Source organism: Alligator mississippiensis, chromosome 3 (assembly GCF_030867095.1).
Source record: "Alligator mississippiensis isolate rAllMis1 chromosome 3, rAllMis1, whole genome shotgun sequence".
NCBI classification, from domain to species: Eukaryota; Metazoa; Chordata; order Crocodylia; family Alligatoridae; genus Alligator; species Alligator mississippiensis.
In genome coordinates, this window is record NC_081826.1 from 38,707,837 (window position 1) to 38,720,836 (window position 13,000).

The 13,000-nt window shown below is 40.8% G+C and overlaps 1 protein-coding gene across 3 annotated transcripts in view; it reads left to right on the top strand.

Moving 5' to 3' along the window:
* Positions 1–13,000, top strand: part of RNF19A (ring finger protein 19A, RBR E3 ubiquitin protein ligase) — a 104,820-nt gene that overhangs the window by 81,881 nt on the left and 9,939 nt on the right. For all 3 annotated transcript variants that reach the window (XM_019495739.2, XM_006268796.4, XM_019495740.2), the window contains 6 exons: positions 2,901–3,109; positions 5,159–5,303; positions 6,482–6,644; positions 8,544–8,658; positions 10,741–10,902; positions 12,775–12,988. In XM_019495739.2, the coding sequence (XP_019351284.1) occupies positions 2,901–3,109; positions 5,159–5,303; positions 6,482–6,644; positions 8,544–8,658; positions 10,741–10,902; positions 12,775–12,988 (1,008 nt within the window). The remainder of the gene's footprint in view (positions 1–2,900; positions 3,110–5,158; positions 5,304–6,481; positions 6,645–8,543; positions 8,659–10,740; positions 10,903–12,774; positions 12,989–13,000) is intronic.

Sequence of the window (13,000 nt, forward strand, 5' to 3'; positions counted from 1 at the left end):
AAGTTACTTGTATTTGGAGTAGGATCAGTTACAACTTTAGTTAATTTTGACACACTTTCCTTGGTGCCTGTCATCACGGTATCTATCGAGATTATTTTGTACTGAGTATTAAGTGTCAACAGTGTTTTTTAGGTACTGAATAACAGCAACCCCAGGTTTTCGTTATTGCTTAATGGCTGTGAATGTTAGTTACAGCGTTTCCCATTTCCAGGTCAATGCACACACACACACACCCCCACACATACCCACCCACCCTTTCCAGCAAAGTAATACATTTTTCAGTGGCACCTGAAATACGTCGTCATTTTTCTTTGAGTGGCTCAGCAAAACAGCAATTTGAGATGCTGCTTTCTCTTCCTTTGCTCTTCAAGTCTGAAAGGTTTATTCATTACTTTTGACCTTTGACTCTTGACTGGAGAAAAGATCTGATCTTGGAGCACTCTTGTTGCAGCATCTGTTTTGCTATTGTTACTCTTCTGTGCTGTTTTTGTTGGTTTTGTATAGCAATGTGAATGTAGTTTTAACTGTAAAAACAAAACTGTATGGTTATGCTGAAGGGACTAACTCACTTGAGTATGGCTCTAGTCTTTAGATTTTTTAAATAGTTGAATAACTAACTACAAGAATTGTACACCTACTATATAAATGTTCCATGTGTAGCGAGAAACTGTATGCAAAACAGTTAATCAGTAAAATGACCTGGTAACTTAATCTCTGTCAGTGCAATGTATGAAAAGCCTTACTTGTGTATTCTGAATGCAGGAGAAAAGATATAATACTGTTTGAACACAGATAGATGGGCTTCAGATTAATGAGAGAGAGAATGCAAGCTTCTTTTACAGGGAGTCTGCAAAATATGCTGGTCATGGACCTTTGCCCAGGGGTGGGCAAAAAATGGGGAGGGAGGTAAGCTAGACAGCTTCCTCTGCCTTACAAAGAGGTGTGTTGGCAGCATGAGGTGGATCAGTTTGCTTACTTGGTTGTATTAGAATAGTTCTTAGAGACTCTGCCTCCCTCAGGAATTGGGAGAGGAGGAGGGACGGCTCCTTTTGCTAAGCATTGAGTGTTCTTCCTCTTCCTCCCCCCGCAAGCAAATTTTACACTATAGTGGAGCAGACAGAGCATTCCTACAGAGTAAGCTTCTCTTTTCCACTGTGAAATTACCCTACAAAAACAATTCTGGAACTTTTTATCTCAAGGTTTGTTACCATGGAGTAAGTGTTGTAGTCTGTCCCGCCCTTAGTAAATTAGGGTAGCTATTTGCTCAGTGCAAACCAGATCTCCTGCCATCTACTGGCAAGGTGCTGTAATAGTGCTGCAGGAAGCTAGCTCGGGAGTGATCTGGTCATGTGTCCTTGCCTTATCACTCTACTGCAGAATGAAATCTAAAATAAATTTAGTAATGTATAGTGTGCCCACACCCTTAGATGGATTAGAGAAAGCAGTATATCCATGACTGGGTTTAGATGAGGAAAACTTACTTTGACTACATACATAGTTACCCTGTGTGTTGACCTAGAGTACTTGGTTGAATGGCAGCTGTTACTCCTTGTGTATTTCACAGACTCAAAAAGCCCCCGATACGGTCAATAGAAGGGTCTTATAGAAGTTGCCATGCCACTATGGGTCCCTCAGAGATTTGAAAATCTGACATGTCACATAACTGAGTAACAGTGAACTCCCAAACCGCTAGAGGTAATTATAGACATCAGATGAGGATGTCTTATGTCTCCCATGAGTTTGTTATTTGGTAGTGGATTGGGTATTGAAGAACAGTGTGATGAGCTCCCACACACAGGTTGAAAAACCTAGATTTTGCAGATATCGGTCTCCTGTTCCACACCTTAGGAGACCATAGAAGATGAAGTGAATGACCTCTGGACCTACACACGCACAGTGGAATTGAAAATCAGTGTTGAAACAAAATAGCTATGAGAAACTGAGAAGCAACCCTACAGGGGGAAAAACAGCAGATTTTGCAACTGACATAGAAGAGGTTGGGCACTTTATGTATCTTGGCAGCATTGTAGGCAAACCAGGTGGAGCTGATGAAGGCATTAAAGTCAGAACAGCAAAAGCCAGACATGCTTTTGTAACCCTAGTGGCAATATGGAAAAACAGAAGCCTTGCTTTCCAAACAAAACTTTAATATATTTAGTATCATTGTGTGGCACAAGCTTGGAAATTTCCCAGGATCCTGATATTGAAACTTCAAGGCTACATAAACAGCAGCCTGAGATAAAGCTTTAGCATCCAAAAGCCAGAAAAAAACTGCAAGTGGAACATGATGGAGGACAGAACAAAAAACAACAGATCTAGAAGTGAGAGAAGGACAATATGTGGGGAAAGACCCAGATAACTGAATGTAAACCTTAAACTGTAATCTCTAAAGCAATAGGGGGTTCAGTTAGGAGGGAATGAGGGAAATGCAGACAAAGGAAGGATAGTGAAGCAAAAAGGGAAAGAAGGAGAAAATGAAGGTTGGGATGGGGAAGAAAACTATGAGACGGGGCTAGGAAGGGCTTTGGAGCAGACTGAGCTGTGTCCAGTTAAAACTGAAGAACATACTAATTGTGCCCATCTGTACCTGCTTAAGCTGTTCCTGTCAGAGCTCTGTAGATTTTCATCTGTCTTGCTTTCTTCCTATGGTATGGGGTGGGGAGAAAGGGGCAGGGTAGGTGCTGCATGGCTCCTAGTGCTCCTGGATAGGGTTTGTGTTCTCAGTACAGTTCTGGCTGCAATGTGAGAGGCAGGCCTTGTGGATAGCCCCATTTTATCTCCTTTCTTCCCAGTGCAGCAGGACATAATGAAGCTATTTCTTTAGCTACCGTGCGAGCTTTTGTCACCAAATGGAAATTATGTATTAACAGTCTTTCTCCTGGCTTCTTGATCATTTTAAGATATGCTGTGATCGCTTTTGGCTGTGCCAGCTGTCCCAAACTTACTTGTGAACGTGAAGGCTGTGGAACTGAGTTCTGCTATCACTGTAAACAGATTTGGCATCCAAACCAGACCTGTGACGCTGCTCGCCAAGAGAGAGCCCAAAGTCTACGCTTGAGAACAATTCGTTCTTCATCTATTAGTTATAGCCAAGAGTCAGGAGCAGCAGGTATTTATGAACTGTATCTGTAAAATGTCTGTCTTGTACATTTATATAACTACTTGCATGTTTGATATTTCAGAGGAAAGAAATGTCTGATGGCTCTTGATTGTTATCCCAGCTCCTCATTCCTCTTAACTCCTTATGTGTGCTGTAGAAATATAAAATATGAATATAGCTTCAGATTTAAGGAAAAAAATGCTGAGTTGTCCAGGCACAGGAAATGTTTGGTTTCCAGTGATGATGAAATTGTGTGGGTTAGGAGCTGCTGGTTTTGATTTGTAACGATTTTTTTTTATTGTTTTAGTTATTTTATAGCTCCAAAGTGCATAGTTCTTGCACCAGGCATTTGCAAGGTTTTGCTTGCTGGCTGGACCATTTTGTCCTAGCTGTATAACTCAGCAACTGAAACACAAATCGTCTCTGTAGCCTGAGTTTTTGCAAGGTTTCTAATAATAAATGCTGGTGTAAATAAAACTCAAACAGCAGAAAGGTTACTGGTGTTCAGAAAAGACTAATGCATTTTAAATTACTCTGTTACCAGCATCCACATCTGTTAGCATAAGAGCAAATAAACTGCTACCTCAGCATAAGGGAGATATCTAGGTTGCCAGTAAAATGCTTCAGTGTTGGGCAGCTAGTAATCAAAAAATTCTGATTTCCAAAAATCTACTCCTTTTATCTCTCACCAAGGGAGGAGGATGAGGGTGACTAATCGGTGGGGCAACATGTCCAACACTTGCATGCTGTATCCATCACAGTTTCATCAGATCAGACCCTTTTGCTGGCATACCTCACTCCTGTATTGTGGAGGACTTTCTTTTGTGTTTTTGGTCCAGTTACAGCTTCCTGATTCTCTGATCCAACCACTAGGGCTGCACTGATTTTGTTCCATAAGAATATAGATCCATAATGACTACATGCCATCTGGGAATAAATAGCTAGAGTGCATCAAACTTGGCTTGCTGCCTCTCCTGAACATGCACTGGAGCTGGTGGCAAGGACAGTGTAGGAACTGTTTATTGTGACTACTGATCTATGGGAGACCCCTCTCTGCCAGGTATACCCCAGGAGACTTGCAGTCTTCTACTCATTTTGCACTGCCTCAGTGGTGCTGAGATAGACTGGGGCAATAAATCTATTGCAACAGAATCTGTTGGCTGCCTTGTGCAGGACTGGCAACTTCTGACCAGCTCAACAGTGGGTGATGGATTTGCATGTGACTTACATTGCTGTGATCAGTGAGCAACCCATCATTCTTAATATGAGCAAGGAAATGGTTAAAATTAAAACAGAAGGGAGAGCTTGTATTTTTCCTGTCCATTAAGGCTGTCTTTAGAACATACTCATTTTTGTTTAGTGCCCTTACTTCTCATCAACCGAAAAACCCTTTAGCTGTATGTATTTCAGTGTTAAAGCTCAGTTGTGAGCACTTTCTGATACTTATTTGTTTCTATAATATATGAAGGCACAGATGCTAATATGTTTCTATAAAGTTAATGTGGGAAGAAGGGTGCAAGAGCTGAGAGGGTGGGTATGGGGGCAAATCAAGAGCAGACAAATTAAAAAAGAAGAAAAGATATGGAATGATAGGGAAAATGCATATTAAATATGAGAGAGAAATAAAACAACTGGGGCAAAAGGCAAAAGAATTACTTATATCAGCCTAAAACATGACAAGATCTTTATATGCAGAGATTGCCTGCATCAGCAGTGTTTGTTTACATGCATGTTTTTAGTATCTGTTGTTTTAGGTTTAGAAAATCCTTGCTGTGCATGTTAAGTGATTTGGTTACTCAGGCATTACACTGGGTTTCTACTTGTCATTGTGATTAGTTCTGTTGTATTTAGGGTCTGAACCATACAAATCGAAGTGGCCATGAGCAGAAGTCACCTGCAAATCTGGATTTATTAAAGTAAATTCATACTAAAGGTTTTTTTAGATGCATCTGCTTCTCATCTTATTGATCAGTCAGGTTTGTTGGTATGTCTTGTTTTTGTTTCAGTTGATTTTTGCATAGAAAGGGTATGATCTTAATGTTCGTTTTATTTAAACAGCCGATGACATAAAGCCATGTCCACGATGTGCTGCTTACATAATAAAAATGAACGATGGAAGCTGCAATCATATGACTTGTGCTGTCTGTGGTTGTGAATTCTGTTGGCTGTGTATGAAAGAGATCTCAGATTTGCATTACTTAAGGTATGTTTAGAAAAAATATTCATTTTGAAATAGAACAAGTACAGCACATATGAGAAATTTATGCTGAGCATACATCATTCATAATCTCTGTTTACTGATTTTTATGTTACTTTAGTGTCCCCCTCTTTGGCTTCATGTAACTTCAGAAGTTCTTTAGCGGTCATTATAGGTTAGCGCATATTCCGATAGTCCTATTTGGACAAATATGTGCCTGCGCTAAAATATCTAGGGTCAGATTCTCTGAGCCCTAAGGCCATCTCACTCACTACTGGAGCAGAGAATCCAGGCTCCTTTGACTCTTCATGAGAAGTGAAATGCATCAATTTTTCCATGTAGGTGCATAATTACATAACTTGTTCATTTTATTTGTTTAATGTTTAATTTTCTATTCCTTTTGGTTCAAGCTCAAAGATGGATATGACAAACTCAGTACAGCACAGTGAAATACTTCCCATATGATTAATTATTAATTTTATTGTTGTTTGGTGGTGTTATGTTGTTTTGTCTTTATTGTTAACCTGATATAAGTTATTGTTTGTGCACGGAGGGAATGATTTGGGTTAGTAGCAGCCCAAGGTGGTATGTGGTAGGACTCCATAGGTGCAGCTACATATGCACTTCACTGCAGTTGACTAATTCACTCTGCAGTAAAGCATCACTGTCTACACACACGCTGGTATTAGGGTGCAGTAAATTAACTCCTCTGTAGGATAGTACTGTCAGAGATGGTATTATCTTATGGCAGAGTAATTATGTGTGCTGAAATACATGTGTAGACAGTGATGGGCTGGCTGGGGCAGGAGGGTACTAAAGTGGGGCAGGGTCTGCCTGCCTTCTAGCCCTGGACTTTTGGACCTTTGTGCACCAGCCAGCCCCAACGCCACCACCTGAAGCTCGGGTTGGCCTGCCAGGCCCTCTAGCAACCCGGGGCTTCTCTACCCCAGCTCAAACTGCTGCGATCCCAGGTACACATGTAGTTTATCATATTGCCTTAATAGCACGTGTAGATGCACCCAGTGTTTTGCAAAATACTGCATCTCAAGCAATCATTGATGGACTGAGTATTTCCAGTATACGAAACCTGAATTGTACTAGCTATTGGCCTATCAAACAATAACTAACATGTGGTTTGGTTTGAAGCTACTCCTTTGGAGTTGCTTACAGTTTCTTTCTATTAGCCCATCAGGTTGTACTTTTTGGGGAAAGAAACCATGGAGTCGTAAGAAGAAAATACTGTGGCAACTGGGGACGCTTGTTGGGGCTCCTGTAGGGATTGCTTTAATAGCTGGTATTGCCATTCCTGCTATGATCATTGGGATCCCTGTGTATGTGGGACGTAAGGTAAAGTGCATTCTGTCTCTTTTCTTGCTTCAGATTTTACATTCTGATATTAAATGCAGCACATTTACAAAGGGTACAGTTATATACTTCCAGTTAGCTCCTTTCACCGTCCCTTCCCAAATACATAAAGCGATTCATTTCAGAAATAAACAATGTTTAAGGGTGGCTTCTGTTTGCACATACATGCAGACCAAAATATTGGAAAGTTATCCTTTGAATCCTTATTTGGGCACCCAGCTGGCTTTTTTTTTTTTTTTTAACAAGTACTGAATCTTCCATCCCTGGTCTCCTTAATCATACCCAAAGTTGGATGGGATTCCTGGTCAAATATTAATTTACCAACGTCCCATGGAAATGGGCCTTCTGAAATGGGTGATTTTGGAGAGTTAAAGTGCTAAAACTGTTAATCAGGCTATAGTGGGTATATCTATACACATGTGCTTTATTGCAGAGTAGACTAAATTAACTCAATAGTAAAGGGTCACAATCTACGCATGCACCAGTATTAGGTCGCAGTGAGCTAATTAACTCTGCTGTAAGATAGTACTGTCCCAAGTACAGAGTAGCAGTTTGCTGTGCTGAAATGCATGTTAGCCAGTGACCATGGGTGTAAATTGTGCCCAGTCAGCCCAGCCAGTTGTGAGCCTGCTCCTCCCCAGCTCATATTGCTGCTGTCCCAGGCGCAAAGTTAGACGCTGCACCCAGGAGCAGTTAACTCCGGCTCAAACTGCTCCGTAGTTTAATGCTTCACATTAATTGTACTGTCGCTTAAATCCTAAGGCTACTCTGTGTCTGCTTTGTCAGTTTAAATTAGTCCAAACACACTCCTGCCAGTCAGCTTCTTGCTGATCCAAAAGACTGTCGTGCCTGTCTTTCCTTTTCTTCTCCTATTCATAGACTCTTACTGCTAGCTTAGAATTGTGGCGATGCAGTTTTACCCAACCAGTTTTTCAGCCCTTTCTCTCTCTTTTCTGCTACCATTGTTTTCATGACGTGCCTGCTGCTGTGTTCTAATATACTACTTGCACCCTTCCAAAAAAGAGGGGAAGAAAGGAAGACTGTTGTCTGATGTTTCTGGTTAGAACAGGTGTTGCCCCATGTTATTAGAAGACCTCATCACTAAGTGCTTTTCATGTATTAATTTACACTCATAACAGACCTTCAAAGTAGAGTAGTATTATCATTTTAGAATTACAGCCTGAGCCTCAAAAGTGATGTCAAGTAACAGACAGCTAATTGGGAAACCTTGTTCATTTGGTTGCTGCAGATGGGTATAGACAGTCAAATTTCCAAAGGCCTGTAGAGCAGACAATCAGTAAGGGTTTTAACCCTGCTAAACCCCTTGATGGATAGAAGCACAATAAGAACAGTGTTAGCCAACACACACACTTAACTCGAAAGTTTATCCTAGCAAGTATACACTAACAGTTCTGGTCTCCTGGTGTCTCAGCTTGAAGGCAACGCTGCTGTGGCAGTTTTTCATTCCTTGTTCTGTTAAAACATCTGAAAGCACAGTTTTTTCATTGCTCTAATGTTCAGGAAAAATATGACTAAGAGCAAGAAATATTAATAATTTGTCTCTAAATGGATTCAGAAATCATATTTGTAAGACTCAGTATATGCATATGTTACAGGGCTCTCTAACATACTTTCTGAAGATACTTGTATAAAAACTTAAGAAAAAGATGAATGTCCTTCCTCTTTGATAAGTACCCCTTTTTAAGAGGGGCTATATCAGGATATAAATGAGTAGTACATAGTCTCTAATTGAAGGCACAACATTGCATAATAGCAGAGCAGAGGCCAAATTATCCATGACATCTTTCCTCCCTACAACAGTTTATCAGCATTTTTCAATATATCCTGAACACTTTTTTTTCCTTTTTTTTTCCTCTCAAGATTCACAATCGCTATGAAGGAAAAGACATTTCGAAGCACAAGAGAAACTTGGCTATCGCAGGTGGTGTAACCTTGTCTGTAATTGTTTCTCCAGTTGTAGCTGCAGTAACTGTAGGTAAGCCAATACTACTGCTTTGCATTTTGCTAGTACCTAAAAACTGAGGTTTGAAAATGCTTTACAACTGCTCATAATTGTCGTGTACAGTGAATTAGGAGAATCTAGCTCCCTTTTACAGCTAGGGAGACTGAAAGGATAGATTGACCAAGGTTATATTGGGAACTGAAAAAAGCAGATAACAGCGTGCAGCCTTTGGGGAGGGCTACACCTCAGTAAAACCTTTACAAATGCTTTTAATCTTACAATTTTCCAATAGTCTGGAGGCAATCAAAAACCCAATCTTTCATAAACCCAATCTTTTTCCATGAAAAGGAAATGAAAAGACTGCTTTTTGAAAGTGTCTCTATCTGAAGACAGCTGGAGATCCATATGTTTGTCTTGTTGATTCTATGTCAAGGTAGCTCTAGTTAAAAGTGTTGTTGTTTTTTTAAGTTAACAGTGCTTAAATATCTGCCACTGCATGGCCAGATTTTGTCACTGATGGTTAAGCAGAGCTGTTTCCCTTTCTCACAGCTTCTCCATAGGTGTTATTGCAAACAGCATTTTAAAAAAGTGGGGCTGCACACATTTTGGCTTGTAAAACCTTTGCTTTTGTTACCTGGTATATAGGAAGAAATGATCCAAGTTTGTGTGCTGGATCCCAAAACAAATGTTTAAAGTGTCTCTTCAAGGAGCAAAAGAAAGACTAAACATAAAAACATCTTACTCAATTTGATGGGGAGAATAACTTCTTTAAATGTGCAGCTTCATTAGTCTGGACTCTATTCCTATGCTAGAGCTGTACACTCCCTATACTTAGGGTGACCAGCGTTCCCTTTAAGCTGTGTGGTGTGTATGTCCATGCAGGCGCGCCTGGCAGCATGGCATGTGCACGCTTGCGTGGCTGTGCATGCCGCACAGCTTAGAGGGAACACTGGTGGCCCTACGTCCCAGTTTAGGTGGAACAGTCCCAGAATTCAGAGGCTGATCCAGCATGAGCTGTGAAAAAGGAAGACCTGGCAGACAGCAAAATTGCTCTAAAATAAAGTGGCTTGATTATTGGAATAACCATTAAAATGAGGAGATGATTGTTTACACCTGTGAAGTAGAGAACAATGGGACATAAACAGACTACTGACTCCCTTAGCTGCCTAAATAGTAATTCCAGAGCTACCCCACACTGCCTCAACCCTGCAGCAGCATTGACTTCGGGGGCAGGGAGCTTGGAATCTGTTGACCTCCCTTATTTGGGCATTTATGAACTGGGTTTATTCCTGCTGTCTCCCTCAGTGTGTTAATCTGGCATGGCTTTGCCTGCTGTTTTATCCTGTCTTTCACAGGCTTCCATCAGCAAGGCAGTCAAATGGTCTAATTCACAGTGCTTGATTGTCTATACCAAACAATGAGCTCCCACAATATGTGGGAAGTGGTGCAGTGGCAGTACAGCCTAATCCAGACCAGCCTTTTTAAATGCACCTTGCATTGGCTTTTCTCAGCAGTTTTTTTTCTACTTATAAAATGAGAAAATTTGGAAATGAATTGGACACAATAAATGTGCAGATCTCACAGTAACACTTATAGTGAAGGCTGAGCTCATCTCTACTGGTCCCTAGTAAAGCTTTTTCTGGCTTCAGTGGGAGCAGGGCTACACCCTTAATTATAAGCCCTAATAGTGGCCATTTCTGGTTTTAAAGATGTTTGACATAGGTTCATGCTGCTTTCCCATGTAAATAGTTTTTAGTATTCTTAGACAAAGTTTGTTTAGTCATTTGAAGTGTGATATATTTTGAATGTGTTTGTAAATGATGAGGTAATAGATATAGCATGAATGTGTTAATGCAGCCCTCTGCTTCTCTGCATATCTCACTGCTAGTGGGGACCTACTGTCTGGAACAACTTGCAAGTCTCATACCATCTTAATGACTTTCCAGCTACTTCCAAATTTCATCTGAAAACTAAGCTTTCTTCATTTCTTCCTCCATGCTCCAATTTTATTATGTGCATGATCAGATAATATTTGCATATTTTGATCGCTTTTATGCAAAATACTGGAGAAAATAGTTATATTTAAATATGAGGACTTAATATTTTTCTTTATAGGTATTGGCGTTCCCATTATGTTGGCTTATGTGTATGGAGTTGTTCCTATCTCCCTCTGTCGAAGTGGAGGTTGTGGTGTGTCTGCAGGCAATGGAAAGGGTGTCAGGATAGAATTTGATGATGAAAATGATATAAATGTTGGTGGAACAAATGCAGCCATAGGTAAGAAGGTTCAGCATTTTATTTTTTGTAAATGTAGGGCTTTGCAATTAGTTTCTGGATTTGACAGCTTTGTGCATGAGACCTTTCTTTGCAGGAAAAGTTCTATGCAGATTACAGTTATGCAAGTCATCTCTCATCTGTTTATCTCCATGGCCTGTAACAGGAAAGTCTCCTGGGATGAGGGTTATTCTGTTTCTATGCTAGTGCAGTGGTGTCGTTTTGGGCCTGGAGTGAAACAGCCAAGTTTCTATCATACTTTTTTCTTTAAATGTTTTTATGCTGTAGGTCCTCCGTACTATAATATCTTACAGTAGTGCATTAAGTGAAAGCTTTCTTTTTTTTAGCCTGGGTTGTATAAGAACATGAAAAATGCTCTATACACTACCAGACTTTTTTCAACAGTCAATTTCCCCTTCGCCCCATCCCACCCCAAAAGACCTGCATTATGTTGAATAATTGCATCCAACATGGATCCCTGAAGTAACTGATGAGGTTATGCATGAGTTCAGGGGGCCCACATGAAGGATCTCAAACTTTGCTTGGGTCCTGCTGGTGGTGGGAAAACAGAGACTTTTCGCTGTCTCTCAACAGAGTTAAAAAAGAAGTGATACAGAAAAGCTGTTATTTGTTCTAACCAAATAATAATATGTCTTCTATGCTGAGAGTGGAGATATAAAATGAGTATTTTTGCAGATGATTTATCTATAGATGATGTTAGCTTTCATTTCTTATGGAGAAGCAAATCCATTAGCAATTGTTCTGCTGCTCCTTTCAGAAATGTTATTGTCACAGAATCAGTGCCACTTTTGAGAGAGCTTTGCCTTGGGACTCCCCAGGAAGTAACCTTATTCAGTCTCCCTCTCCTGAATGAACCCCCTGCAGCCAGCTTCTCAAGACTCAAGCCTCTGGCTTTGGGACCCTGGCTTTTCTCAGTCCCTGATCTTTAGCATGCCCACCTTGAAGAGATCCTTTTTGGTCAACTCCTGGGAAGGGGGTTGTTCTCTCTGTTAGAGAGAGAGAGAGAGAGAGAGAAAGAGAGAGAGTGTGTGTGTGTGTGTGTGTGTGTGTGTGTGTGTGTGTGGACGGGGGGGGGGGGGGGAGGGGTGGTCCACAGTGCCTATGTCCCAGAGAGCACAGCACATTGTTTGGCTCTTGACAAACAGTCTTTACCGTGCCACTGCAGTTCCCTCTTTCCTTCCTTGGACTCCACACCTCATCCCTGGGACTACCCTTTCTTCTACCCCTTTCTCTTCAGGCACAGTTAGCCACCCTTTTTACCAAACTGTTACAAAACTGTAGTCTTAATCTGGGGACAACCCTCACCCAATAAAATGGAGCATAATCAGAGAGCAATCTTCAGACCCTGCTGATAGGTCCAGACTGCCATCTTCCTCTGGTATGGAAAGGGCTTCTGGATGTCCTACTTTTAAGACTATTTACGACAAACCATGCTCACTCTGAGCAACCCCCTCCAGTATTCCCCACAAAAATGGCAGGCTAGAACTCAGCTCTCTTGGTCTCTTCTGTCACAGTTGTAACTTACCATTTTTTAAATAAAGGGCAAGATCTTCTGGTGCAGGGTAAGATGTGTGTAAGATGACCCAAGAGTACCATTCTTATGTAGTCTTACAATATTTTGAAACTTACCAGCAACTTCTCAAACACAACCTTTTGTGGCAGTCTCAAACAAGTTCTGATTTTTCTTCATGTTGTAAACTTTGTCATGTTTGTAGTATGTTTCAACAAATCATGTAGATTGTGTCCAGGTCTTTTTAGTGTAACTGCAGAAGCAATATTTCATATCCATATTTTAAGGCAGAATAAAAGCTTTCTGTTTCTGATGAATTTCAAGATTTTTCTGTTTTTACATAGATACTACTTCTGTGGCAGAGGCACGACATAACCCTAGCATAGGGGAAGGAAGTGTGGGAGGACTGACCGGCAGCCTGAGTGCAAGTGGTAGCCATATGGATAGAATAGGAGCCATTCGAGATAACCTGAGTGAAACTGCTAGCACCATGGCACTAGCTGGAGCTAGTATAACAGGGAGTCTATCAGGAAGCGCAATGGTCAACTGTTTTAACAGGTAAGACACAAT